Source organism: Tupaia chinensis, unplaced genomic scaffold (genome assembly GCF_000334495.1).
Source record: "Tupaia chinensis unplaced genomic scaffold, TupChi_1.0 Scaffold000028_1, whole genome shotgun sequence".
Taxonomy (NCBI): domain Eukaryota; kingdom Metazoa; phylum Chordata; class Mammalia; order Scandentia; family Tupaiidae; genus Tupaia; species Tupaia belangeri.
In genome coordinates, this window is record NW_006159458.1 from 4,620,963 (window position 1) to 4,647,783 (window position 26,821).

Below are 26,821 nucleotides of genomic sequence, written 5' to 3' on the forward strand. Positions count from 1 at the left end.
AAAGTGAGAACGCAAGCCACCAGGTCTGGGATGCTAACTGCAGTCGGCCATGTGGGAGTCCTGCGCCCTCAACCACCATGCTCCCTGTTGGCCCCCTTATAAATGTATATTACAATCACCACGAAAATTTATGTTTCTCATCTTAAGAAAGTGTACAAGGGCCCAGCAGTTGGCATAGTGGTTATGTCACTGGACTCTCCCACATAGCCAACCACCCTGGACCCAGTGGCTTGAAAAATCATGCTGGGTGCGTGTGCATGTGAGCCCAAGATCCTACGAAGAGAATGAAGAGAAGGGATTGCAGTGTGACCATCCCCCCCCCCAGAGGGTGATTTCTCACTTTACCTCTCTCTATCTCCGTCTCTCTCTATCCAGTGAGCGCATGTACCCTCTGCATGTACCCTCTGGTGAAAACCTCTTTAAAAAAAAAAAAAAAAAGAAAGAAGATAAGAAATCTGGATAAAAGTAACAGAGGAAGAAATTGACATATATCATGGAACTTAGAGATTAAGATATTCAAACCATTAGCCAAAAAAATCCCCTAAAGTTGTACTTGGTTCTAACAGTGGACATAACAAAATTATTGATAATTTATTTGAAATGAGAAGTAAACATTTAAAATATTTTTTTTCTGGGCCCGTTAGTAGTATGGTGGTTAGGGTGACTGGATCCCACATGACTGACTGCACAGTTTAAGTCCTGGACCCAGTGGCTTGAAAAACACACCAGACACATGTGCATGTGTGCCGAAATCCAGAGAAGGGATTTTAACATGGTTATATTCTATGGGGGTGCTTTCTTACTTTTTCTCTTTCTCTGTCTCTCAAGCAAGCATATGTGACTTATAGCAAGTTAAATTTTTTTTTCTTTATTTATGATAGAGCACATATGTAAAAATGAGAGAGAGAGAGACTAGCACCCCACACAGGGTCCAATCACTCCACGATCTCCCTCTTCCAGTCCTCCAGCCCACTGAATCTCAGCCACCCATGTACATGCCCCCAGGATGGTTCAGGTTTAGGGATCCAGGACTCAAAATTCAGGCACCATTGGAACCCAGTTTCTCTTGAAACAGCACATTACTTCAAGGCCACTGGCAAAAAAACAAAACAACAACAACAACTTTTTATCCCTTAAAATTTGAATGAGGAAACTATCAAATCAAATATACTATCATTAAATCAAAAGGTTAGAGAAATACTGATCATGCTAATACCAAGTTTAAAGTTAAAATGAGACTATGTGGAGACTGTAGGTACCTACCGTCACTTTCTCGAGAATTTTGTCCAAGCTAATTAGTAGCTAATCAATGATCTTTGAGGGAAAAATCTTCAATGGATCATCTCATCTCTAGTTTGTAATTTTCATTGCCTATTGAATTTCCAGTTGAGGACCGAGTTTTCTAGGATGCTCACTGTGGTGTCAGTTTTTCATGAGGTCTTGATTGTATTGTCCACAATGGAAAAAAAAACTAGTAGATCATTTTTCTAAGGGGACAGGAACAAATATGGATTTAGTATCTCAAATATCATATTCCTTGAACTCTCATTTCTAATGCTATTAACCTCTAGTAATGCTAATAATAATATACTCTCTTAAAAGTGAAAAAAAACCTTTAATTCTATCTAGGATTAATAAATGTTTATTATCCTTCCTATCCAGAAAGGCAATAATTTCTAAGCTGCTTAATTTTTGGTACATTGGACTCAGTGTAACAGGGAATGGTGGAGAAAAAAAAATTCTTCCAGATAATCACAAGCTGTCAGCATGAATTTTCTGGCCACAAAAAAATTGTCTTTTTATGGAGATATTTTGTTGTAATTTCAGAAGGTGGTTGTTAGTTATCTTGGCTACATTGCGCTTAGCACATCTGGGATGTGTTCACATAAAGGCATTGGCAAAAAGCAGTGTCTTGTGGCCTGGAATTGACTCTGATATTGAAAAGACTGTAAAGGACATTCCTTGCTAGTTGTCCTAACCCAACAAAGACACCTTCCGTGGGAGGCCCGTCAGGAATTCGCTTTGGATTTGAAGAACCAGTACAGTGATTGAATTCCTCAATTGTGGTGGAATTCTTTTCAAAATGGCTTAATGTACTCTTGGTTCTTGCCCAAATTTCTGCCATGGCAATTATAGCTTGGAAACGATTATGTACAACCCTGGCACCAGAATTCCTGACAGTGGTTATACAGCTACTTTATTTGAGTTAAAATTAATTTGGGGGAAATGGCCCACATCTCAGCTACCACCACTGTAACCTATCACAGTGCAGAGTTTCAAGGATGCCCTAAGGCAAATCAAGACAGGACTTGCCTCTCATCCATCAAGTCAGACCTTAGTACTTCGCAACAGAAGTCAGCTCTACTGCACTTGGGATGCAGCAATATCTGGCTTCCCATTCTTCTTCGTTTTCATTAAATCTTTGCTAGGTGAGTGCACTGGCTAGAGAGAAACAGAGAGAGAAAGGGAGAAAGCAGTCCCTAGGAGGCTTGGTCATGCTGTGATCCCTTCTCTATTTCTCCATCCTCGGAATTTGAAAAACACACATACACACACACACACACACGCACACACACACAAACACACACACACACCTGGCATGTTTTTCAAACCTCTGGAATTAGGGTTCAAACTTCATGGTTGGCCATGTAGTATCCATCTCCGTCTGTCACTAGGCCCTCTTAGTTTCCATTCTTCAATGAGGATGACCAAGACACCACAGAATCCTGTTCCATCTGTCACTATTCTTCACTCATTTTTACCGCCAAAGTGTGTCTTATATGAAAACTGTAGCATTTGAACCAAGGTAGAAATGTTCACACTTTAGTTGAAGTTGAAAGGTACATTTTATATAGTGAAGTATATGCATGCTTTGGAGTGGCTTTACTGTATTAACTCACAAGTATGTAATTCCATGGACTAATTCATAGTGGACAAATTAGGATTCTCAGGTAGTTTACCATTTATTAATTTTGCCATTTTCTTAGTATGTTAGAAATTTCTTTCACTTTTGTGGGAAGGTTTGCTTTAAAGTGAGTAAGAGTTTGTGAAATAACTTTTTTTTTTTTGAGAGGTTTTTGCTATAGGCCATGTGCGCTCGCCAGAGAGAGACAGAGAGAGAGAGAAAGCGAGAAATCACCCCCCCCGGGGGGGGGATGGCCATGCCACAATCCCCTCCATTCTCCTCTAGGAATGATGGGCATGCACACACATGCGCCTGGTGTGAGTTTAAGCCACCAGGTCCGGGATTCGAACTGCGGTCGACAACATGGGAACCCAGCGACATAGCCATTATGATAACTGCTTGTCCTGCAAAATAACTTTCTAAGTTTTAAATTGTTCATGTTCTGGACAGTATTAATACAAGCAGGGATAGTAGCAGCTGTATACAAATTATATAGCATTCACTGTGCTAGGAACTGTTTTCTGTCTAAAATGATAGAAATATGATATAATGGTTATAGAAACCCTATGAGTGTGGATACTGTGACTATTTCATTTGACAGTTGAAAGTCCCAGCATGGTGGAGTGACTGCTTAAGTTCTCTGGTAGTGTACGGAGTGAAGGGAATTTGAACCAAGGCAGGGTATTCCAGAGTTAAGAGAAGAGATATAGGGATCTCCCTCCCCTTCCTATGGCACTGTGAATATTACATGCTTAGAAAATATAAGCGTCTAACTAGGCTAAAGTTGGATAAGAGTGTTGCTCACTTCATTATAATGTTTATGATCAAATATCACTTGCAATTTCATTTTATCTGCTTGAAAATAACTTTTTAAAAATAAGAAATATGCTCATTTTAATTAGATGTGACACAATTCTGCTCTGTGATTGCTTTAAAATATTTTTTATTCTTGTAACAATATAAAGAACCTTTTTTAAAACAAAGGATAAAAAGCAGTTTTCTATTATTTAAAAATAAACGATTGTGTGTTTATTCTTTGGCCAGGTTCTTAGAGTAGTGTGATTAAAAGACTTTTATAGAGAGACCAGCAGTTAGTGTAATGGCTATGATGCTGGACTCCCACGTAGCCAACTGTGGTTTGAGTCCTGGACCCAGTGGCTTAAACTCACGCCGGGTACATGTGCATGCGTGCCCAAGATCCCGAGAGGAGAATGGAGGAGAAGAGAGGGCAGCATAGCCATCCCCCTGGGGGATGATTTCTCGCTTTCTGTCTCTCTTTCTCTCTCTGTCTTTCTGGCAAGCGCATGCACCCTATAGCAAAAACCTCTCCAAAAAAAAAGACTTTTATGGAGAGTCAAAGGGGAGCAATTTCACAAGGATCCAGGGTTCAACCTGTACCAGGTTCTGTTCCAGACTTTGACATTGATGCATACACGCTCAAGGAAAAAAAAATGCCTAGATTGTCACACCTCTAAACTTTATTCATGATAACTGTGTCAACTGTATCTTATGGGGTTAACACGAGCAGTTTGTAGAGATGAGAACAGTGATTAGTATAGTAAACTGAGCCACCTGTTTTGTTTTGTTTTGTTTTGTTTTGCTTTTTCTTTAGAGAGAGCTTTTTGCTATAGGACACATGTGCTTGGCTGAGAAAGCACAACAGAAAATGAGAAATCACCCCCGGGGGCGTGGGGTAGAGGGTGACCATGCCACAATTCCTTTTTCATAATCCTCTTGGAATCTTGGGCACACACACGCACTTGGCATGAGTTTCAAGCTGCCGGATCCGAAACTCGGACCACAGTCGACTACGTGGGAGTCCAGAGGCATAACCATTACACCATCTGCTGCTCCCTGAGCCACCTGTTTAAAAGTATGTTTATTTTAATCGTGGCAGAGAGCGCATGTGCTCAGATGAGAGAGTGTGTCAGGGCACACCCTCTGCGAGGTTTCGTCATGCATGATCCCCTTTCCCTGGTTCATCAGGATCTGGGGCACAAGTGCACACTTTGTGTTTCAGACTGACCTGGGAATCTGAACCCACAGTCAGCCACATGGCTCCCAACGCTGCAGCCGAGTTTGCTGCCAACTGCACCACCAGGCCGGACCTAACCTGAGCTACCCTTTAAAGGAATTTAGTGCCTCAGTTAATATGATCTCACACTTTTCTCCCCTTTTATAATTTCAGTCCCATAGTTTATGAGTCTAAAAGTTCTTTCATAACATCTCTTTTTGCTTTAATGAGATATACAGTAAAGGCCTGTTTGATTCCAAAGGAATATTTTCTTTTAACTCCTCTTTTGGAAGAGTCATTCTTTGGCAAGATGGAAATAAAATCAAATGACTTCTGGAAAGGAAGGAAGGAAGGAAGGAGGGAAGGAAGGAAGGAAGGAGGAAAGATTTCCATGTCTGTGTCTTCTGTAGGTGTTCTACTTAGGTTTATAGGGGATATAGAGTTGTATTCATTGGCAAAATAAGTTCTTACACCTCACTAATTCTTCCAAGACTATTCATTTACTTTACTTACTACACCCCTATCCGAAAGTGTCTTAAAGGAAGAAAACACGAAATAGGAAGCAATAGTAAATGTCTGTGTGCCAAGAATTTTAAATATAAATAAATAAAAGTTGTTATAAGTACCTCTAGACACTGTCTATTAAAACTCTTGGCACTGTGACATTTAGGACATATTTGTTGCACACCAGGCACAGAACAGGTCTGTTCTGACAATCATAAGAGTTAGTAAAAGAAAAATGTCAGGCCAACAAGTGGTATGATGGTTAAGGCACTGGACGCCCACATGGCCAACCACAGTTTGAGTCCTGGATCCAGAGCCTTGAGAATCATGCAGAGTGCATTTGTGCATGCCCAAAATCCCAAGAGGAGAGTGGAGGAGAAAGAGCTGCGGCACGGCCATCCCCCCTGGAGTGGATTTCTCACTTTCTCTCTCCAGCGAGAGTACACACCCTATGGCAAAAAGCTAAAAAGAGAAAGGGAGAATGAAACATCATGTAAAGCTTCTTCAGGGTTGACTGTTTCCTGTTACGTGCTTCATAAGGATCTAGTATGTCTCCATTATTGAACGTGTCTCATTGTAATCTCTTTGAGAGGTGGGGTATATCTAATTCACTTAGGATGGAGCCTAAAACAGTAGGTACCTAATGAATATTTGTAGAATAAGGAGACAAGATAGGACATGTCTGTACATAAGATGGAAACAAAGACCATTTCCGGTAGAGACTATGCCGTGACAAAGGAGAAAGACTGGTTGGGAAATGATCGCACAGCTCCACGTTGTTGTAATATAGTGTATGAAGCTATCACTGGGAGTGACTGCTAAAAAGGTAGAACAGGTAAAATTTCACAAATCATTGTCACGTTGGGGTGGGGAGTAGAAGATGATGTTTTAAGTTTGGAATCTAAATGACCAGCATGATTATAATCTCCTTAAGATAAATTGTAATTGACAAGAAAACATAGTTTAGAGAAAGGGAATACTCTGTTCCGGAAAATTAGTTTGAAATGTCAGTAGAACCTCAAGACACAGATAAGGAAATCTAAGCGGAAACGACATGGAAAGCTTAAGAGAGCAAGGTCAAGCCTGGGGGAAGCGTGGCCGGCAGTCAGAGCTGCGGAAGTTGATTGCACAACCAAGGATCCGCTGAAATAGCTGATGGGGAGAAAAGAGATGTGGGGAGGAGCTCAACAAAAGAACTGAGGACAAAACCTTAAGAACTTGAGTAGGAAGGGTAAGCAAAGCATGAGAGAGAGGAAGCAGTGACAGCATGGCATAAAAGGGAGGATTGATTGGTTGGGGTGTGGTGCGCAAAATGGCACGGGAAAATGGCCTGGATTTTGCAGTCAAGAGTTGAATCTAGGTGTTGCTCAGACATCCGGTAGCTGCATCATCTCCAGCCAATGACATGTGTGCTTGGGCCACAGTTTCCTTCTCTGTGAGATGGGAATAATGACTCAGTAGTTGCTGTGCTCATTTAAATACTGAAACACGGATTCTTTCTATAAGACTTTATAATAACTTTTTAACTCAAATTATAATGATAATAAAATTGAAAATTTGGAGTTATCAATTATGTTTCTTAGGTAGGTATAAGCACCTATATCACAAAATTATTATTTTTAGAATCTCCCATAATCAATACAGTATTGAAGACTTAGGGCTTCCTCAATTACATATTTTGTGAAGGAAGATATTGTCTTTGGCCCACTGTCTTTGAATAAAGCATCTTAGAGCTTAGAGTTCATTCTTTTGTCTTGCTTAGCTTGTTTGAGCACCTGTTATATACCCAGTTCTTTATTTTTTTCTTTATTCACGATAGAGCAGTGTGCATACATGAGAGAGAGAGAGAGGAGAGAGAGGGAGAGAGGGTTTACAGGGTCTACTCATGCCGCAATCCCCATCCTCCAGTCCCTACCCCATCACATCTTGGACACTCTATGTGCATGTCTAGTGCGTTTTAGGCTGACTGGGTCAGAGATTCAAACCATGGTCACCATGTGGAATCCAGTTTCTCTTTGAGGATCACATTACCGCTGTGCTTCAGAGAGGGCCCTCTTACAGCTTTTTCACAACCTTCTCTAAGGCTCTTGCTTTCTAGGGTTTTGTTTGTTTGTTTGTTTTTCTGGTGCGCTCACCAGAAAGACAGAGAGACAGAGAGACAGAAAGCGAGAAATCACCCCCCGGGGGGATGGCCATGCTGTAATCCCTTCTCCTCCATTCTCCTCTCGGGATCCTGGGCATGCACACACACGCACCCAGCGTGAGTTTAAGCCACTGGGTCCGGGACTCAAACTGTGGTCGATAACATGGGAGTCCAGAGACATAACCATTACGCTAACTGCTGGTCCCTTGCTTTTTAGTTTTTTGAATGTTTATTATTCATTGAAGCAATCTTAAATTTCTAGCATTGGTTTTTCTAGCATAACCAATTAAAAATACTGTATTTTATTTTTTATTTCTGGGAGAAGTAAAAATTGTTTTTAAACTGCTTTAGAGAAATAGGACTGAAATGCACCACGTTGTATGTTTTTAATGTATGCTAGCTAATGAACTGGAGATAAGTATGTACCTGGGAAACCATCACCACAGTCTGTGTCCTTACCTATGCGTCATCTCTACAATTTCCTCCAGCCCTCTATTTTTTTGTGGAAAATGAAATTATTATTTTACTGGACACATTTATAAATTTTTGCCTCAGAAAATATTATTTGCTATAAAGTTCATTTTTCCATGTCTCAGCATCATCCATAAAGTTTTATGTGGCATTTGATATACTTTCTCACTTTTATTAGAAAAGGAAACAATAACTAACACCTTTCTTATTCTTATCAGGGTAACACATTAAGAAAAATACTCCTGAATCGATACTTTAAAGGCGAATATGGAAGTGGTATGAATGGACACCTGTCGGGATCCTACTCCAAAACTGCACAAGGGGGAGGTATGGCCTGCCGTTGTTGCTCATTTCGGGGTGCTCATGACATGTCTTCATCTCAATATTATCTAGCATTTTGCTTAAATGGCACATATATTTTAAAGGGATTTTTAAAAATCTTTGTACAATTTGGGGTCCATAGAACAGCAGATTTCTCTCTCTCTCTCTCTTTTTTTTTTGAAAGGGTTTTTGCTATAGGGCGCGTGCACTCACCAGACAGACAGAGAGACAGAAGGTGAGAAATCACCCCCAGGGGGGATGGCCACACCGCAGTCCCTTCTCCTCCGTTCTCCTCTTGGGATCTTGGGCACACATGCACACGCGCCCAGCATGAGTTTTAAGCCACAGGGTCTGGGACGTGAACTGCGGTCAACTACATGGGAGTCCAGTGACATAGCCATTATGCTAACTGCAAAACAGCAGATTGTTAACACTAGAATTGACTTTCCTTTGAAATCTTTGGAAAAAATAGTTAATGTTCAAATTTCTTAATACATAAATGAAGGACAAAAATAAAGTGTTTTCTTTTTCCAGCATATTTAATTACACTTAATTGAAGGTGTCAGAAATTTAATAAAAAGTTGTTTTTACAAATGTCTGATATTTTTAACTCAAACATCTATTTTATTTAACTTTGTAGAGAAAAAGATCCCAATTAAAAATATGTTTACAATGTAAGAATTTGGGAGCCAACAAGTGGCATAGTGGCTAGGGCTGTGGGCTCCCATGTGGCCAACTGTGGTTGAAGTCCAGGACCCAGTGACTTGAAAATCACACGAGGTGTGTGTGCATGCATGCCCAGAATCCCGAGAGGAGAATGGAGAAGAGGTTGTACTGTGACCATCCTCCTTTTGATTTCTCACTTTCCCTCTCTCTGTCACTCTCCCGGCGAGTGCATGCATCCTCTGGCAATAACCTTAAAAACAAACAAATAAACAATTTGAAGAGCCAGTCCATGGCCTGGTGGTTAAGGGAGCTGGATCCCACGTGACTGAATGTGCAGTTCATTTCCCAGGCCCGGTGACTTGAGAAACATGCCAGGTATTTTTCTGTGCGGCCCCCAAATCCTGACAAGAAGGAGAAATGGAGGAGAGAGGATTGCAGAGGGAGCACTCTCATTGTGGGGTGTTTTTCTTTCTGTCTCTGTCTCTCTGTCTCAGAGAATGTACCCACCTCCTTCTGGCTTATAAACAGAACAAAACAAAAATGATATAAAAAGAACAAACTTGAAAACCCTGTGTGCTAATAACGTCTGTAACTAAGGTTTATTTATTTATTTTTCCTAATCATAGGAGGCTTTTCTGGACAAGATTCGGACAAAACGGGGACATCAATGTCAGATATTCAGTGTCTGCTGGATAAAGAGGGTGCATCTGAACTTGTCATTGATGTGATAGTGAACACCAAAAATGACAGAATTTTTTCAGAAGGTATTTTACTTGGCATCGCCTTGCTTGAAGGAGGAAATACACAAACTCAGGTACTTATAACTCAATCCTGGGCATTTGTTGTTTGTCATTTTTATTTGTTTGATGTAGATACCAAGGAAAAGTAATGCTCTTCTTTTAGCTTTGCATTAGTATCTCAAAAAAAATCTGTGTATCACATTTCCCAATATAGGCATTTGATTTGCAGTAGGAACAACAGGGCTTTACAAATTATTTAGTAATGCAGACAATTCCTTAGAAGTATCCTTCTGACATTCTACCAGGAATTCCACATTATGCTCACCTGCACATGGATCAGACCACAAGCTTTTTCCTTTGAAACTCCAGCCAGGCGGCCCCTCACTCCTGAATATTGAAGGCATAAGTCGGAGCCTGAGAACCAAGAAGTATTCTGAGATCACCGCTGTCCTCTAGATTCTTGTTGCTGTTCCCTGTTCTTCCTTCCAAGGTTTGCCTCAGACAGTGAAGGAAACTATGGTCATAGCAATTTCAAAATCCCCAAATCCCTTTCCCCTAGCCATGGCAAGCAGAAATCACATCTAATTCGACGCTGGGATGTTTTGCTTTAATTAGCCATCAAGTACATTGAACAACAGGAATTTCACGTCCCATCGCAGTGGCTTTAGGAATAAAGACCTCTTGAACAGCAAATGGCACGGTGACAGAAAAACAGCTCCTAACAGTGATATTTCTTAGTTAAAAAGTGAAAGTGTTGAAAATTCTCATGATACTAAAGCTGCAACCCAAATTCCTCTGAGGGAAGAGGAGGAAGGAGATGGTGGCGGCATATGAGTGGGTTTTCTTGGGAATTGTTTTCTATATCCAGGTATTCAGCAGGGACTTTCTAAAGAAGTTGTCTAGGCAACTGCAAAACATTAGACGTAGTCGTATTCAGAGGCTAGGAGGGAAGGATTTTTATTTTTGGCAATTCTAGAAGCAATCCTTAGGATTACAGTACTTTCTAGATTCCCATTTCTAGGCCACTGAGGGTCATCAAATGGGATCGTCCTTCATCCTCCACACATATTTTCACTTACTGAGGTCTTCATTATTGCTGGGAAGCCAGCCAGCTCCTGCCAGAGACCACATGCTCCACTTTGAAACTCCTGGCAAGTTCTTCTCTAGGTCCACAACTGAAATATCTTTCAGTCTTTATCCTCCTGACATTTCTGTGTCATCTGTCACTAGTGACTTTTCCTCTGTTCTTAAAACCTTTCCTGGGTCTCGGGACAGTACTCTCTCCAGCCTCTTTTTCTACTCCCTACCATTTCTTCTTGGTCTCCTATGAGGCTTCTTCTTACTTTACATATCTCTTGAATCCTGGTATCTTCCAAGTTTCTTTGAATTCTCCTCTATTGTTCTACTTGTTCTGCAGCCTGATCTCATTCACTTCCACATCTTCAGCTTCCACTCTGTGATGATTCTCAGTTCACACAGTGACGTTCTAGAGCCTACATCTATTCAACTGTCTAACAAAATTCTTTAGTGGGATGTCCCACAAGTATCTTAAATTCAGTGTGGCCCACATGGGATCCACTGTTGTTCTCCATACAGTCACCATTCTTTTTGCACACATGTCTCAGTGATGACACCCCATCTACCCAATTGTCTGAGCTGAAACTGAAGATCAGCCTCGACCTTAACTTATTAACCTCCCACTCTCTTTCCAAATATCCCATTGATGACAAACATTTGTGATTCCTCTCTCTCAAAATATCTCATGCCCATATTCTATTTTCAATCTCTGCTTCTCCAGCCCTTCTCCCACTGCAGATCCTTCTTTGTAAAAAACTTAATTTTATACATTCAATCATTATACATCACTTAGCTTGTAAAGTAAATTTACCCAACACAAATACACTTCACCCCAGTCCAGTTGAAAATACTATACACGTTATCATCAAAGATAGACATCCATTTTTTTCCCTGAGCTATGATGAGAAGTCTTCCAAGAAGTAGCTGTTTTTCCAGTTTGCCTTCTATAAATAATTCTCTGTGTTGCCACCAGAGATATCTTTCCAAAGCATATTGTTCTCCTGCTAAAAATCTGTCATCTGCCTTATAAAGGCAAACTTGCTATGATAGGCCCTAAGATCCTTCACAATTTAATCCCTTCACATTTTCCACCTTTCATTGTATATTCCACCTCCTCCATCCCCCTCTTTCCTCTTCTACACCAGCTATACTAAACTGTTTACAGTTCTTCAGATGCGCTGTGTTATGTCTTATGCTGCTTTCTTCTCTTTGAGGATTTGGCTCAATGATTTCTCATGGAAGCCTATTCTGATCCCATGTCCCATTGGACAGAATTGGCAACTCTATGTCCCTGCTGTGACCTGCAAATATCTTCTGCCACTTTACTGTTCCTCTTCATGTATGTGTTTGGCTCTGTCTAGAAAAATCTATATTCTTAAAGGTTGAGACCACTTGCTGTTCCTCTTTGTACCTCAGGTGTCTGGTACTATGTCTAGCCTAATCTTGGGGTTCAATGACTATTCAGAGTAAATCAATCTATGAGTGAATTGTCCTAATCAAATACTATCTCTTTCACAAAGTCTTCCCTGTCTGGCTAGGACATTTGGCAACCATTCCCTTAGCTGAGCTCCCATAGAATTTGTTTCTTTATGACTCACTTGACATTTTGCTTGCACTGTTTTGCTTTGTTGTTGTTTATATTACATCTTGTCTCTCCAGTCAATTTTCAGCTTCCTTCCTGTCCTATTCTTTCTATCTATAGGACTTTGCAGCTATTCAACAAATGTATGTTGATGGAGTAACATTAAATTATTTTTGTATATGAAAACCTTTAAGATGGATTATGATAGAACTGGCAGATAGCATCATGGTTAAGGCTCTGACTCCCATGTGGCCAACTGTGGTTTGAGTCCCAGACCCAATGGCTTGAAATCATTTAGGTGTGGGTGTGTGCATGGCCAAAATCCAACAGGAGCATGGCGGAGAAGGGATTGCAACATGGTCGGTGATTTCTCCCTCTCCCTCTCTCTGTCTTTGTCTGCGTGGCTCTCTGGTGAGTACATGAACCCTATGACAAAGAACTAAAAAAAAAAGATGATACAGTCTTATTTAATGGCTTCCTGCTATTTTAGTATCTTACTTATGTTTACCAGTGTATAACCCAATGTCAGCTCTGCACTTCTGACTTTGAGAGCTCTAGTTGAGATGAACTTGAATCCTACTCTTTGCCTGCAGCAGTCTAAATCACAGCCCTTTCTAGGACTCCTGTCAATCTTTGGGGACTTATACAGTCTCACTGTCTCATGACCCACTAACATCTTGCTTTCTCGGTTCATGAATTATCTTGAAACCACTGCTTCCATGAAGGAATGCCTTCTTTTTTAATTTCTTAATTTCTAACCTTCTAACATATACGTCAGTTTATATGTTTATTATACTTCATTAAAGATTGAGAGGGAGATGAGAGGAGCTACTTTAAAAAGGCATGATATATTCTCTCTGTTTCTGTGCAAAAATGTGTCATAACTTTTCCAATGACCCTACAATTTCAAATTTATTACTAATAAGAATAATAAGAAAGACAGTACCTACCATATAGCAGGCAATATTCTTAGTGATTTATATGTATTCACTTAAGCTAATCCTCAAATGATCTATGAGGTAACATATATTATCTCATCTTAACAAAATAGAAACAGACAGGCCTAGGTCTCATAGGTTGTTAGAGGTAGAGCTGGGATTCAAACCCATGCAGTCTGGCTCCAAATTCTGCGCTCTTAACCACAATAAATATCTCCTTTTTAGAAATAAGCTTCTACATCTCCACCCTGGAAATGTCACTGTGTGCTTCATCCTGCCTTTGTCTGGCTACCTCTCTCTAGTTCTCACCTCTGTCCTCTGCTCCTTCCATTTCCAGGTCCTCCTCCTTGAGGCTAGTCCTTTTATCACTCAGATTTATTTGTCTATCACCCTAGCCTCCTAAAACAAAGCAATGACAATAACAACAACAAAACAAACAATGGTAGAATTCCAGAAGATGCAGGAGAAAAGAGACAGTGAGTTCCAGGAGGTGAGGAAGTTCTTGTACGATCTGAAAGAGGAGATACACATCATAAAAAAGAATCAAATGGAATGTTTAGAGATGAAGGCTATACTATAGAAAATCAAAACCTCCCTTGAACATATTAAAAGCAGATTAGATCATGCAGAAGACTGACTCTCAGATGTAGAAGAAAGAACCTCTGACCTAGAAAAACTCACCAAAAATACTGAGAAAATACCTCCCTCCCAAAATGGGAATAACATACCATTAAGTGCCCAAACATCCGGATCATCAACACCCCAGAAGGTGAAGAAACTAATGAGGGCATTGATAATCTATTCCATGAAATCCTGGGTGAAAATTTCCCAAACCTGGGGAGGCACTCAAATATCCAGACCCAAGAAATACAAAGGACCTCTCATAGACTCAACCCAAGATCTTCCCCAAGGCACATCATAGCCAGATTGACCAAAACCACAGATAGAGCTAAGATACTAAATTTGGCAAGAGGAACATCACATTACTTCCAAAGGATATCCCATCAGGCTAACATTGGACCTCTCATTGGCAACAATGCGAGCAAGGAAAACAAATGGGAAAATATATTCTAAGTGTTAAGTGAAAAACAGTTTCAACCAAGAATACTATACCCAGAAAGATTATCTTTCATATGGGAAAATAAAGACAAAAACATTCTTAGGTAAACAAAATCTAAAGGAATTAACCAGTACCAGACCAGCTCTCTAAGAAGTGCTGCAGATAGTGCTGTACCAGGAAAACTAAAGTCGGACATACAGAAATAAGAGTACAAAAAGCAACCAAGAAAATGGTTAGCCTTGGTAGGGACAAGTCCGGAGTTGAGTGTTAACTTCTAGATTTTGAATGGAAAGATCAGACCACAGTAACACTGCAAATTCATTAGAAGAGAGATTAATTACATGACACTGAACTGATGAAATAGGATTTTTTTGACTTCAGACTAAAACATTACTGATTTTCTTCAATACTTTGATTTCCTAATTTAAGGATTTTTGTCTTCTCTTGAACTGTTGATGGGTTCATTTATTTTCGAACTGAACCCTAACCTTTTTCCTGGCTTTAAGTCTTAAGCAAATTTCTCTTAAAGTTTTTTTTATTTTGATCTATTGAAACTAAAACTGTTTTTCTTCAAATTAAAAATGCATTAAAAATATCTATTTAATGACTGCAGTAAGCTACATAGCCCCAGGTAGGTGCTACTTTATAGTATGTTCACTTTACTCACTGAGGTTTATGCCTAAACTCAGACATGTGTTCATAGATATGTGTTTATCAGATGTACTTGCTATTGAAAAGTTTTTAAATTAATTAAGAACTTGGGACCAGCAGTTGGTGTAATGGCTGTGTTGCTGGATCCCATATAGTCAACCGCGGTTCGAGTCCTGGATCTGGTGGCCTAAACTCACCCCAGGTGCATGTGCGTGCATGCTCAAGATCCTGAGAGGAGAATGGAGGAGAAGGGATTGTGGCACAGCCATCCCCCCTGGGGGGTGATTTCTCGCTTTCTATCTCTCTGTCTTTCTGGGGAGCACACGTGCCCTATAGCAAAAAAACTCTCAAAAAAAAATAGGAAAGAAAAAGAATTAATTAAGATCTTAAGTGAATGAATAAAATGTGAAGGGAAAAAGGCATGGAAAACAAATGTAGATACAGACACAGTGTGGGAGAAGGTGGGAAATGGCAGAGTATGAGAGGTAGGGAATCAAGGAGAGAAAAACAAAACCAAACAAAATATATAAGAAACAAGAAATGGAAAATTATTTGTTGATGATGACTTGTATATTAATATCCTTGATTGAGCCAATATGCAGTATATTCTGTGTGGAAAATCTCATAAATCTCATTTTGTATACTGTAGTGATGTGCAGAGAATGAATGTAAATAAATCCATTTAAAAAAAAAAAACATGGTAGAGCGCTGGTTTTAAAAAGGGTCGCCTTGTAAGTCATTTGTTGTTTTGAACTCAAAAGGTTGCTTTGTACATTTTGTAGTTTAGAGTCTAAAATCTGGATTTAAGTTGTAGCTCTACTATGAAATAGTACTTAATACCAAGCAAGCCACGTCAACAGTGTGGTGGTTAAGGTGCTGAACTCCCACACGGCTGAATCCTGGTCCTGGTGGCTTGAAACTTGTGCAGGGCACTTGTGTATGCATGTCCAAAATCCCAGAAGGAGAATGGAGAAAAATAGATTGTGGCATAGCCGTGATTTCTCACTTTCCCTCTCATTTTCTGTTTCTCTGGTGAGTGCCCCTGCCCTTTGGCAAAAACCTTTTAAAAAAATTGAGCAAGTCAGTTACTTTCACTGAATCTTATTTTATTAAGCTACAAAATGGAAATAAGAATACCCTATTCATCCCACTGTTGAAACAAAACTATCCATAAGGGGATGTTTGTGAAAGAACTACATAAGTTATAAAATTTTGTTTTAATAGAGCCACAATGTGTCTAAAACTTCCTCATTAATATAGAAGAACCTCTGTTCACCTTCTAACACCATTATATTGAAGAGATTAGGGCCTCAGCATCAGCTTAATTCATGGGATCATGGAGGTCCGTGAATGTTGCATCCATCCTTTAAATTAGCAGAGCCAGCTCCACTGCATCACTCTGGTTGCTATGGTTACTGTGACTTTTTGGCCTGTTTTCTTGAGAGTTGCTAGTCCTCTGCTTAGGAGCTTCCTCTTGCATGTATGGAACTGATGCCCAGGGCTTCAGGAAACACTCTGTGTATTCATTGTCCATACAGAAAATGGCAGTACAGGCAACCATTTCAAGACCAGAGGTCATTAGAGTCTCACAAGTCCTCAGACCTGTAGATCATGGTGTTCTTTTAGGAAGGAATGTGTGTAGGAGCCAGAACCCCAAAAGGAGACATTTAGATTCTCTTAAAGTAGATTATGGCCAGTTCTACTTGATCTGAAAATTAAAATTAATTTTGCCTATGTTGTCTTCCCATTGTCTCTCTTCAGTCTCTTGTAATCATTACAGGTATAGGATTCTTTTTTTTTTTTTTTTTTTTTTTTTTTTTTTTTTTTTTTGAGAGGTTTTTGCTATAGGGCACGTGCACTCATCAGACAGACAGAGAGATAGAAAGCGAGAAATCACCCCCTAGTGGGGATGGCCACGCCGCAATCCCTTCTCCGTTCTCCTTTCGGGATCTTGGGCACTCACGCACACGCACCCGGCGTGAGTCTTAAGTCACCGTGTCCGGGACTCAAACTGCAGTCGACTACATGGGAGTCCAGCGACATAGCCATTATGCTAACTGCTGGTCCCGGATTATTTTCTTTATTAATGCTTTTACTCTTTATCTTGTTTATGCTATGTCTTTCTTATAATTTTGGTATTAATAACTTATCATTTCCCACCCACTTGGAAACTGTCTTCTGTGGAGTGTATCACCTTTCCCTCCTGTCTGTTTTCCTGGATACTTCCACACCCACTGAGCAGACAGTGAAAAGGGTTGATATTCCCAAAGTTAGCATTTATACATCTTACCAGGATGTATTTGATCATACTTTTGTTATGGAGTCCTTTCTACATTGCTATTTAGTATAAAGCAGAATTTACTTCAGGGTGGATTTGTCCTAGACTCTGTGGGTAACAGTGTAGATAATGACGTACTGAAAGAACTTAGTATTTATTTCTCAGTGGGTTCCCAAGAGTGAGGCTGCCATGGTAACACATTCTAAATTAAATGTACTATAATTTAAATAAAGAAAAAAATAACTTTTTGTAACTTTCCATAAACTCATATTTGTTTGGAATGGTCATTGGATTAGTGGCTATTTTCCACCTGAGATTACAAATGTGTGAGGGATTGTATTTGCTTTTCTTCTTTGTTCTGTTCCCTAGTGCTTGCATGGGGCTTAGCACATAGTAGGCACTTAATAAAAATGTGTTGAATCAATGCATGACTTTATAATGATATAAAAACTTTGCATACAACTTCATATTGTGCTCTTGTAAATTTTTAAAAGAATTACTTATTTAATTTTATTTATTTGGTCATCAGGAAACTCATGATGTATTTTTCTGTCTTTCTATGCAAAATGCATCATGACTTTCCCAGTGACTCAATATTATTATTTTTTAATTTGACCAGAGAGAGAGGCAGAGAAAGTGAGAAAGCAAGCCGCCAAGGCTGGGACTTGAACTACAGTCAGCCGTGTGAGAGTACAGTGCCTTAACTACCATGCCATGTGCTGCTTCTCCCTTGTGAATTAAAAATACATATAATCAGTAAAGATAAATTAAATAGCATATGAGGCCAGCAAGTGGTGCCGAGGTTAAGGCAGCTGGATCCCTCGTGGCCAATTGCGCAGTTGAGGCCTCAGATCTGGAAGCTTGAAAACACCACAAGAGTGTGTGCGCCAGTGCCCAAAATCTCAAACAGAATAGAGGAGGGATTGCAGTATGGTCCTCTCCTCTTGGGGGGTGATTTCTTACTTTCCCTCTCTATCTGTCTCTCTCTCTTTCTGTACACCAAGTATACATACCTTATAACAAACTTAAAACACACACACAAACACAGAGATGTTGGATTTTGGCACAGTGCTAAGTAAATACTAGCTATTATTAGTACACATTAAATAGTACATGAGACTGGCAAAGACTGGCAATTTATGAAATAATAATGGGTAGCACATTAAATGGTACTTTTATCTATAATGCTTATGTTTATTTCAAGCATAAAATCACTGTTTTTCTTCCCTTGGGTATTGATATCTTAAAAATATGTTTTCTTGCAGTATTCTTCCTACCAGCAGTTGCATGAACAAAAAAAATCAGAAAAATTCTTCAAAGTTCTCTATGATCGAATGAAGGCTGCTCAGAAAGAGATAAGATCAACAGTGACAGTTAATACCACAGATCTAGGTAGCAAAAAAAGGGATGATGACAATGAAGTGATGCCATCTGGCCCTCGGATGAGAGGTAAAGAAGTATCTAAGTGTTTGAAAAAACAGAAGGAAAAAAGAGGGTAACGCAGCCTTTAAAACTCACTTACCTTGTCATCTCACTTACCGTGGTATGATTATCCCCATGGTGGCTCTGAGCATGGACTTCTACCCAGAAGGAATTTTGGTCACGGGGACCACATTGGGAGTAATGGCTGTGTTGCTGGACTCCCATGTAGGTGATCATGATTCAAGTCCCAGACCCGGTGGCTTAAACTCATGCCGGGCGCGTGTGCGTGCATGCCCGAGATCCCAAGAAGAGAATGGAGGAGAAGGGATTGCAGCATGGCCTTCCCCCCTGGGGGGTGATTTTTTGCTTTCTTTCTCTGTCTCTCTCTGTCTTTCTGGCTAGTGCACATGCCCTATAGCAAAAATCTCTCAAAAAAAAAAAAAAACAAACAAACAAACAAAAAAAGAATTTTGGTCATGGGTGTGACCCTGAAACAGCTCTGCAGGAGCAAACTTAAATGAGACCTAATCAGTGCAAAGCAGCCAGTGGCAGAAAATGATTGATTTCACTGTGGCATTTGTGATAAAGAACAACTGCCCTAAACCTTTTAAGTGACCCCGAAGATTAAACTTTAAGAACAGAAGTTATAGCACCAAACTCTAGCAAGATTCTTGGCATTTGGAATAACAGAATCATCAATGTATTAAACACACATCATAAAGATGTCGACATTTTGAAGTTTGTCATATTTTCCCCATCTTCTTGTATATGTGAACTTTGTGTGTGTGTGTGTGTGTGTGTGTGTGTGTATGTGTATGTATGTGTAGATGAGAGGACTTCAAAAGGTCCATGGAGGGCCAGCAGGTGGCAAGGTGATTGGGGTGCTGGAGTCCCACATGACTGAGTCCTGGACCTGGAGGCTTGCTTTCTCACTTTCCTCTCTTTATATTTTTTCTCTTTCTGATGAGCACATGTGCCCTATAGCAAGTTAAATAATAGTAATAAATAAAATTATATAAATAATTCTAAAAAAAAAAAAAAAGGTTGGTGGAAAAATGGCATTGAAGTGCAAGGGACCAGCAGGTGGCATAGTGGTCAAGGTGCTGATCTCCCATGTGGTCAATTGTGTTTCCAGTCCCAGACCCGACAGCTTGAGACTCACACTAAGCACATGCACGTGTGTGCCCAAAAACCAGGAGGAGAGGGGAGGGGAAGGAATTGTGGTGTGGCCATCCCCCTGGGGAGGTGATTTCTTGTTTTCTCTCTGTCTCTGTCTCTCTCTCTCTCTGGTGAGTGCACACACCCTATAGCAAAAATCTCTCTCTCAAAAAAAGTGCAAGTGTGGAGACCAGCAGTTAGCATAAGGGCTATATCGCTGGACTCCCATGTAGTCGACCACGATTCGAGTCCCAGACACGGTGGTTTAAACTCACGCTGTGTGCATGTGCATGTGTGCTCAAGATCCCAAGAGGAGACAGGAGGAAAAGGGATTTGCGGCGTGGATATCCCTCCTGGGGGGTGATTTCTCGCTTTCTGTCTCTCTGTCTCTTTCTGTCTTTCTGGCGAGCGCACGCGCCCTATAGCTAAACACCCCCCCCCCACCAAAAAAAGTGCAAGTATATTTTAGCACCAAAAATTCTGAAATCATTGCATAGTTTTCCCATAATACTTATTTTCTGTGAACTTTCTCAAGGTACTGTGTGTCTCTGTGTGTGTAAGACTAACCCCATCTAAAATTGGCTAACCATTGATGTCTTTTATTCTTACTTTCTTTTTTAAGTTTATTTCTTTTGTTCTTCCATGAGAGAGAGACAGAGTCGGTCAGGGAGACAGACACCCCCTGCCATAGGGTTTTCATGCTGCAGTCCTAACCCAGTTTTATCCCTGGATCAAGATCAGGAGAAACCGTGTGTCTGCATAGCCTGCACAAAGAAGTCCAGGGTGGTGAACCAAGGACCTTCCCATGTGCGTCCAGCTGCATTACCTCTGCACCATTGCCTAGTCCCTGAAATCTTTTTCTGTGTCCCATTGCAAATGTAACTTCTAGTTGCTATCTCAGATCTGTTTTTGGAAGTTGCTGCACCTCTTATCAAATGTTTTATAGTTTGTTTGTTAGTGAATTAGGGTACCTTTTTTTTTTTAATTAGCAAAAGTAAATTAGCTCAAAAATTGAAGAATACTATTTTGTTTTCAGTAAGAGATTCACCATTACATTTAAAAGAGGGAATGAAAGGGCAATTAACAGAAGCGTCTTCGGCAACCTCCAAAGCATACTGTGTGTACAGAAGAGAGATGGATCCCGAAATAGACATTATGTGCACAGGACCAGAAGTGGGGAACGCAGAGGACAAGTCTGCAGAGGAAGTGACGATGAGCCCTGTGATCGCCATCATGCAACCAATACTGCGATTTCTGCAGTTACTGTGTGAGAATCACAACCGAGAACTGCAGGTATGTGCTCTGCTCTGTGTGGAAGCTGAGAACACAGCCTACGGCTACAAGTAATTAAATTCAAATGTAACCAAGTAGTTTTAGAGAGAGTTTGGAAAGATAATCAATAAAAGCAACAATATTGTTCTCAAATAGAGGAAATCTTATCTATCAGAGAAAAACAGCGAGAGAAAAATTCCTTTATGTATTAAAAATCAGACTCATGGAGCGTCATTGTGTGTATCATCAACTCAAGTCTTTTTCACCTCGGTGGGCCTCCTCTGTTCCTAATGTTCTGGTATTTAATGAGTGAGGTCCGATTTGCCTCATCTACACTTTTCATGGTGTTTTAGGCTTGAGGGACTTTCATCCTTTCCAGTGAAGACAGTGAGTATATTTGTATGTCTTTATTAGAAACAGAGTAAAAGGCTCGGCAGGTGACACATTGGTTAAAGGTGCTGGACTCCCACATGGCCAACCGTGATTCAAGTCCTGGACCTGGTGGGTTGCCTTCTTGCTTTCCCTCTCTCTGGTCAAATTAAAATAATAATAGTAATAATTATAAAAAATAAAGCTAATTCAAAAAAGCACTTTCTTTAAAAAAAAAAACAGTAAGAAAGAGGACTTTTTTATAGCAGTGAAGGTTCATACCTATTTAAATGAGTATGTTCAGTGCCTGTTTCTTTGCTACATTTTCCTTTGTCAGATAGTTGAACTTAGGGATGCCTAGAAGTTTTGGCCTTTATCTTGCATTATCTTACACACTTATCTCACTATGGCAAAGCCACGTGAAAGGTGAAGTCCTTTATTGGCCTGACTGCGAGTGAGTTTGCTTACCTGCAGAGGTTCCAAGTGGCAGAACATGTTCAGGTATGACCCACCTTTTCTCATGCCTAGTCATCCATGCTACTAAGTGCCATAGTCAACCAAAGATTCTATTCATGTGTTATAGTGAAGCTGACTAAAATTTCTGCAGTTAATGCTGGGATTTGCCTGGGTACAACCTTCTACCTTGCATTTTTACCATAGACAACAAATATTTAGTGCTTTTTTTTTTTCTTTTGAGAAGTTTTCGCTATAGGGCGCGTGCGCTCGCCAGACAGACAGAGAAAGACATAGAGACAGAAAGCGAGAAATCACCCCCCAGAGGGGATGGTCATGCCGCAATCCCTTCTCCTCCATTCTCCTCTCGGGATCTTGGGCATGCACGCACATGTGCCCGGCGTGAGTTTTAAGCTACCGGGTCCGGGACACGAACCACGGTGACTACGTGGGAGTCCAGTGACATAGCCATTATGCTAACTGCTGGTTCCCAACTGCTTTTAAGAGCCCATTTGGGAGGACCCTAAGAAGTTCATGGAAAAGTGAAATTAAAGTATGAGTCATTTGGGTGCAAAAAAAGGGAAATCAATGTATAGTTTTTTTCATAATACGCATTTTCCAAGACCCTCTGGAAGACTTCTCACATGGGAGAGTCAATAGAGTTTGAGGTTGTGTTCTTCAGTAAGGGTCTAGCGTGCAAGTGGTCTGAATTGGCAAGAGATGATAGACTCATACATTGGACTAGAGATCCTCCAGGGGGATCAGAAGCTTAGGAATTCAGGGATGTTAGAAGTCATGACTCTTGCAGACCGTTCACCCACAATTTGGAAAGGTCTGCTGTGGAGTGGTTGGCAGGCAGAGGCCAGAGCTTTAGTTTCAGAGAGAGGACACTGACTACGTATCTATGCGCTTATCCTATGCCATCTAGTCTGTCAGTATAGGAAACCGCTAGAATATATAATAGACTATATAATACCTGATTGGATTTTTAACTGATTGTAGTATGGGATCAAACACTGTAGAAAATGTTACTTTTATGGGTCAGCCCCATCACATATTAGTTAAGCACTGAGCACAGAGCTGGATTCCACATGGCAGTTCATATCCCAGCCCCAGTGGCTTGAGAAACAATCAGGCACATGTGTGTCCTTGCCCAAAATCTTTTTTTTTTTGGGGGGGGGAGGTTTTTGCTATAGGGTGTGTTCGCTCGCCAGACAGCCAAGAGAGACAGAAAGCAAGAAATCACCCCCAGTGGGGATGGCCATGCCGCAATTCCTTCTCCAACATTCTCCTCTTGGGATCTTGGGCATGCACGCACATGTGCCCAGCATGAGTTTTAAGCCACCAGGTCCGGGACTCAAACCATGGTCGCTATGTGGGAGTCCAGCGACATAGCCATTACACTAACTGCTGGTCCCTGCCCAAAATCTTGATGGGACACAAAAATAGAGGGAAAGGGATTGTGGTGTGACCATGCCCCTTAAGGGCTGCTTTCTCTCTCTGGTGATCACATGCACCCTCTAGCAATAAAGAAAAGAAGAAAATGTTGCTTTGAAAATCGTTTTAAGAAAAACAGGGCTGGCCCTATGGTGCAGTGATAAATCACTGCTCAAGAGAAGCTGGATCCCACATGGTGACTGAGTTCAATTACCTGGTCCAGTCATCCTGAAACATGCTGGGTATGCATGCAAGTGCCCAGAAGCCAGTGGGGTGGAGGACTGGAGAAGGGGGATTGTGATGTGACCAGACCCTGTATCAAGTACTCATCTCTCTCTCTCTAATGTATAGGTGCATGTATTCTGTCATGAATAAAGAAAAAAAATTAATTAAAAAAGTAATAGTATTGATAAAAATGGGTAATAAAATAAAAATAAGAGATTCCGTCTTTGTTTACTCTTTCACCAGGTTCACTCCACAGAGAAAATTATTAACGAGTTGTTCTTTCATCCAGAAATTGTTATGCACCTGTGAGCATATTGACCTGTGCATGTTGACATAGCCCTTTAAAACACACACACACCCCACTGTACATAGTGTTCTTCCACTTGCTTTTTTCATTTAGTAATATTAATATATCTCATTGCATAATTGATTATTGCTGTTTTATTTACCAGTACATATTGAAGTATTTCATTTTTATAGTTTTACAATATGCCTGTGTTTGGATGTACTGTTATTTATTAAACTTGTTGCATTGCCACGAATAGGATATGGTTTCTGGATTTTCCTATAGCAAGTGGTATGCTGTGAACTTCGTCTCCTTGTGTTCATATATCTAGAAGAACTTTTAGAAGTGGAAGTGTATGTTTACTGAAAATTTTGATAGTTTCCAAGTTATGTTTCATAATGGTTGCTTCATTTACAGTCAATTTACAGTGAAGCTTGGGGGACCAGCAGTTAGCATAATGGCTATGTCGCTGGACTCCCCGCAGTCGACTGCGGTTTGAGTCCCGGACCCGGTGGCTTAAACTCATGCTGGACGTGTGTGTGTGCGTGCCCAAGATCCCAAGGGGAGAATGGAGGAGAGGGGATTGTAGCGTGGCCATCCCCCCGGGGGGGTGATTTCTCGCTTTCTGTCTCTCTGTCTGGAAAGTGCATGCGCCCTACAGTGAAGCTTGACTGTTTGTAAGGAATTGTTTATTTGAAACTTTGATTGCTTCTCACCCTAATGAACTTCTTTCTAGCTTCCTTTCTACTCGTTTTGCTACTTACATTATTTTTGCCTTCTTGGAATAGTTAAAGATAATGATATTGAGAAACGTTTATTAGGAATGACGCCACATATAAATACTTGAGGAAAGGCCTAAAGACCTTCTCCCGCCTTATACCTAGGAGACATTTAATAAAGTGAACACTTTCTTATAAAGAGCGATGACATTCCACATGCCATGGGGATCTTTTGGAGTTAGGAAAACACTCATATAGAGAGAGCTGGACACAATTATCACAGTGATTTTTGTTTGTTTGTTTGTTTAACCCCTACAGTATATTTTCTTTTTCAGAACTTCTTGAGGAATCAAAACAACAAAACAAATTACAACCTTGTCTGTGAAACCCTTCAGTTTTTGGACTGCATTTGTGGAAGTACAACTGGGGGCTTGGGCCTGTTGGGTCTCTACATCAATGAGAAGAATGTAGCACTGGTCAACCAGACTCTGGAGAGCTTGACGGAGTACTGCCAGGGCCCATGCCATGAGAATCAGGTAACCATGAAAGCCGTTCTCCATGCCCAGTATTCACAACCAGTTAGCACAGGGATCAAGTTGGGGAAGGAGCCAACCTTTGTGTGCATTAAAGTTATCTTTCTTCTTTGCCAGACATTTTTTCTTTTCTAACAGAACATACAAAGACTGAATTATAGGTTGGGAATTACTATGCCATGTTTTTATTTAATTTCATCATTTAAAAAAATTCCCATGAAAATGTTCAAGATAAAACTCAGACTTAGTGAAAAAAAAGAAACAATGCTTCTTTATCATTGTTCAGTTTTCATCTTTAGTGACTCTTTCTATAATCTGTAAGATAAACTTCTCTGACTCCTTCAGTTCCATTGCATTGGTTAGGGTATGTTATCTCTCTTATAGTTACAGTAAATTTATAAAGTAGGTATTATTGATCCTGTTTTGCTGATGAATAGGTTCTGACTCAGAAAGTTACTTTCCAGAATTTTGTGTGACGGAATCAGTAAGTTATACCACCATTCTTAAAACTTAGGACTTTTTATTCTAAAGTCTAAGCAAAGTACTCTTTTGACTATCTGAAATTTGTGGGGAGGAGGCAGAATTTCAGCTCCCTTTTCTAGAATGTTAGTCTCTGATTCCATTTTCTTGAATATCAGTGATACACTGTAGGAGCAGAAGACAGAGTCTGCGGCTCAGTTAAGGGAAGATGAGCCACCCTGATGTTTACTCATTGTCCAGCATCCACTCAGGCATTATGAGGCCACCTTCACAAGCATAGCTCCACCTGGAAAAAAGAATTTTCAAATCACGAACATTTCTGGATATAAATTTTAAAGAGGCCATTAAGACTAAACTTCAATAGTTGACATAGAAATGCGACAAAGAAGTTTGCCTATCTGTTATAAATGAAATGTGTATATATACACACACACACACACACACATACACACATATGTAGTGCCTGTACATATATTCATATTATATGAACATACACATACCACATGGGTACATAAAATGAAAACATAAAAATTACTGACATAAGTAACGTGTTATGGGGTATCTTTCCCACCTCCGTAATGCACATAGGACACACTAAACTAGTATATGGGCTTTGCCTTGTGTTTTTCTGGATTATATTTCAATTTCTTAGAGCCATGAAACGAGAAAACCTAACTGTTGATTTTAAGTTAAGGAAAAAATACACAAACGCAGACACTTGGTTGTATTGTTAGTAAAACCATCTATTTCTGTAATAGAAAATGTGTATACCATAAATCTCTTTCATGATTCCATGGAAAATCTATAAGCGTATTCCCTACTTTTGACCTTAATAGAGAATGGAATGGAATTTTGAAAATAATTTAGTAAAACCAAATAAACTATTACAGTAAAAAAAATAATAATAATAAAATAACACGAACCCCTGGGACCAGCAGTTGGCGTAATGGTTATGTCGCTGTACTCCCATGTAGTTGACCATGGTTTGAGTCCCGGACCCAGTGGTTTAACTCATACTGGGTGCATATGTGTGTGTGCCCAAGAACCCGAGAGAAGAATGGAGGAGAAGGGATTGCAGTGTGACCATCCCGCCTGGGGAGTGATTTCTGTCTTTCTG

The 26,821-nt window shown here is 40.2% G+C and overlaps 1 protein-coding gene across 1 annotated transcript in view; it reads left to right on the forward strand.

Moving 5' to 3' along the window:
* Positions 1-26,821, forward strand: part of ITPR2 (inositol 1,4,5-trisphosphate receptor type 2) — a gene marked incomplete in the record, with an annotated part of 493,922 nt that overhangs the window by 311,059 nt on the left and 156,042 nt on the right. Inside the window, 5 exon segments of the mRNA XM_006140313.2 lie at positions 8,256-8,364; positions 9,651-9,838; positions 18,616-18,799; positions 20,967-21,223; positions 25,027-25,227. Coding sequence (XP_006140375.2) covers positions 8,256-8,364; positions 9,651-9,838; positions 18,616-18,799; positions 20,967-21,223; positions 25,027-25,227 — 939 coding nt within the window.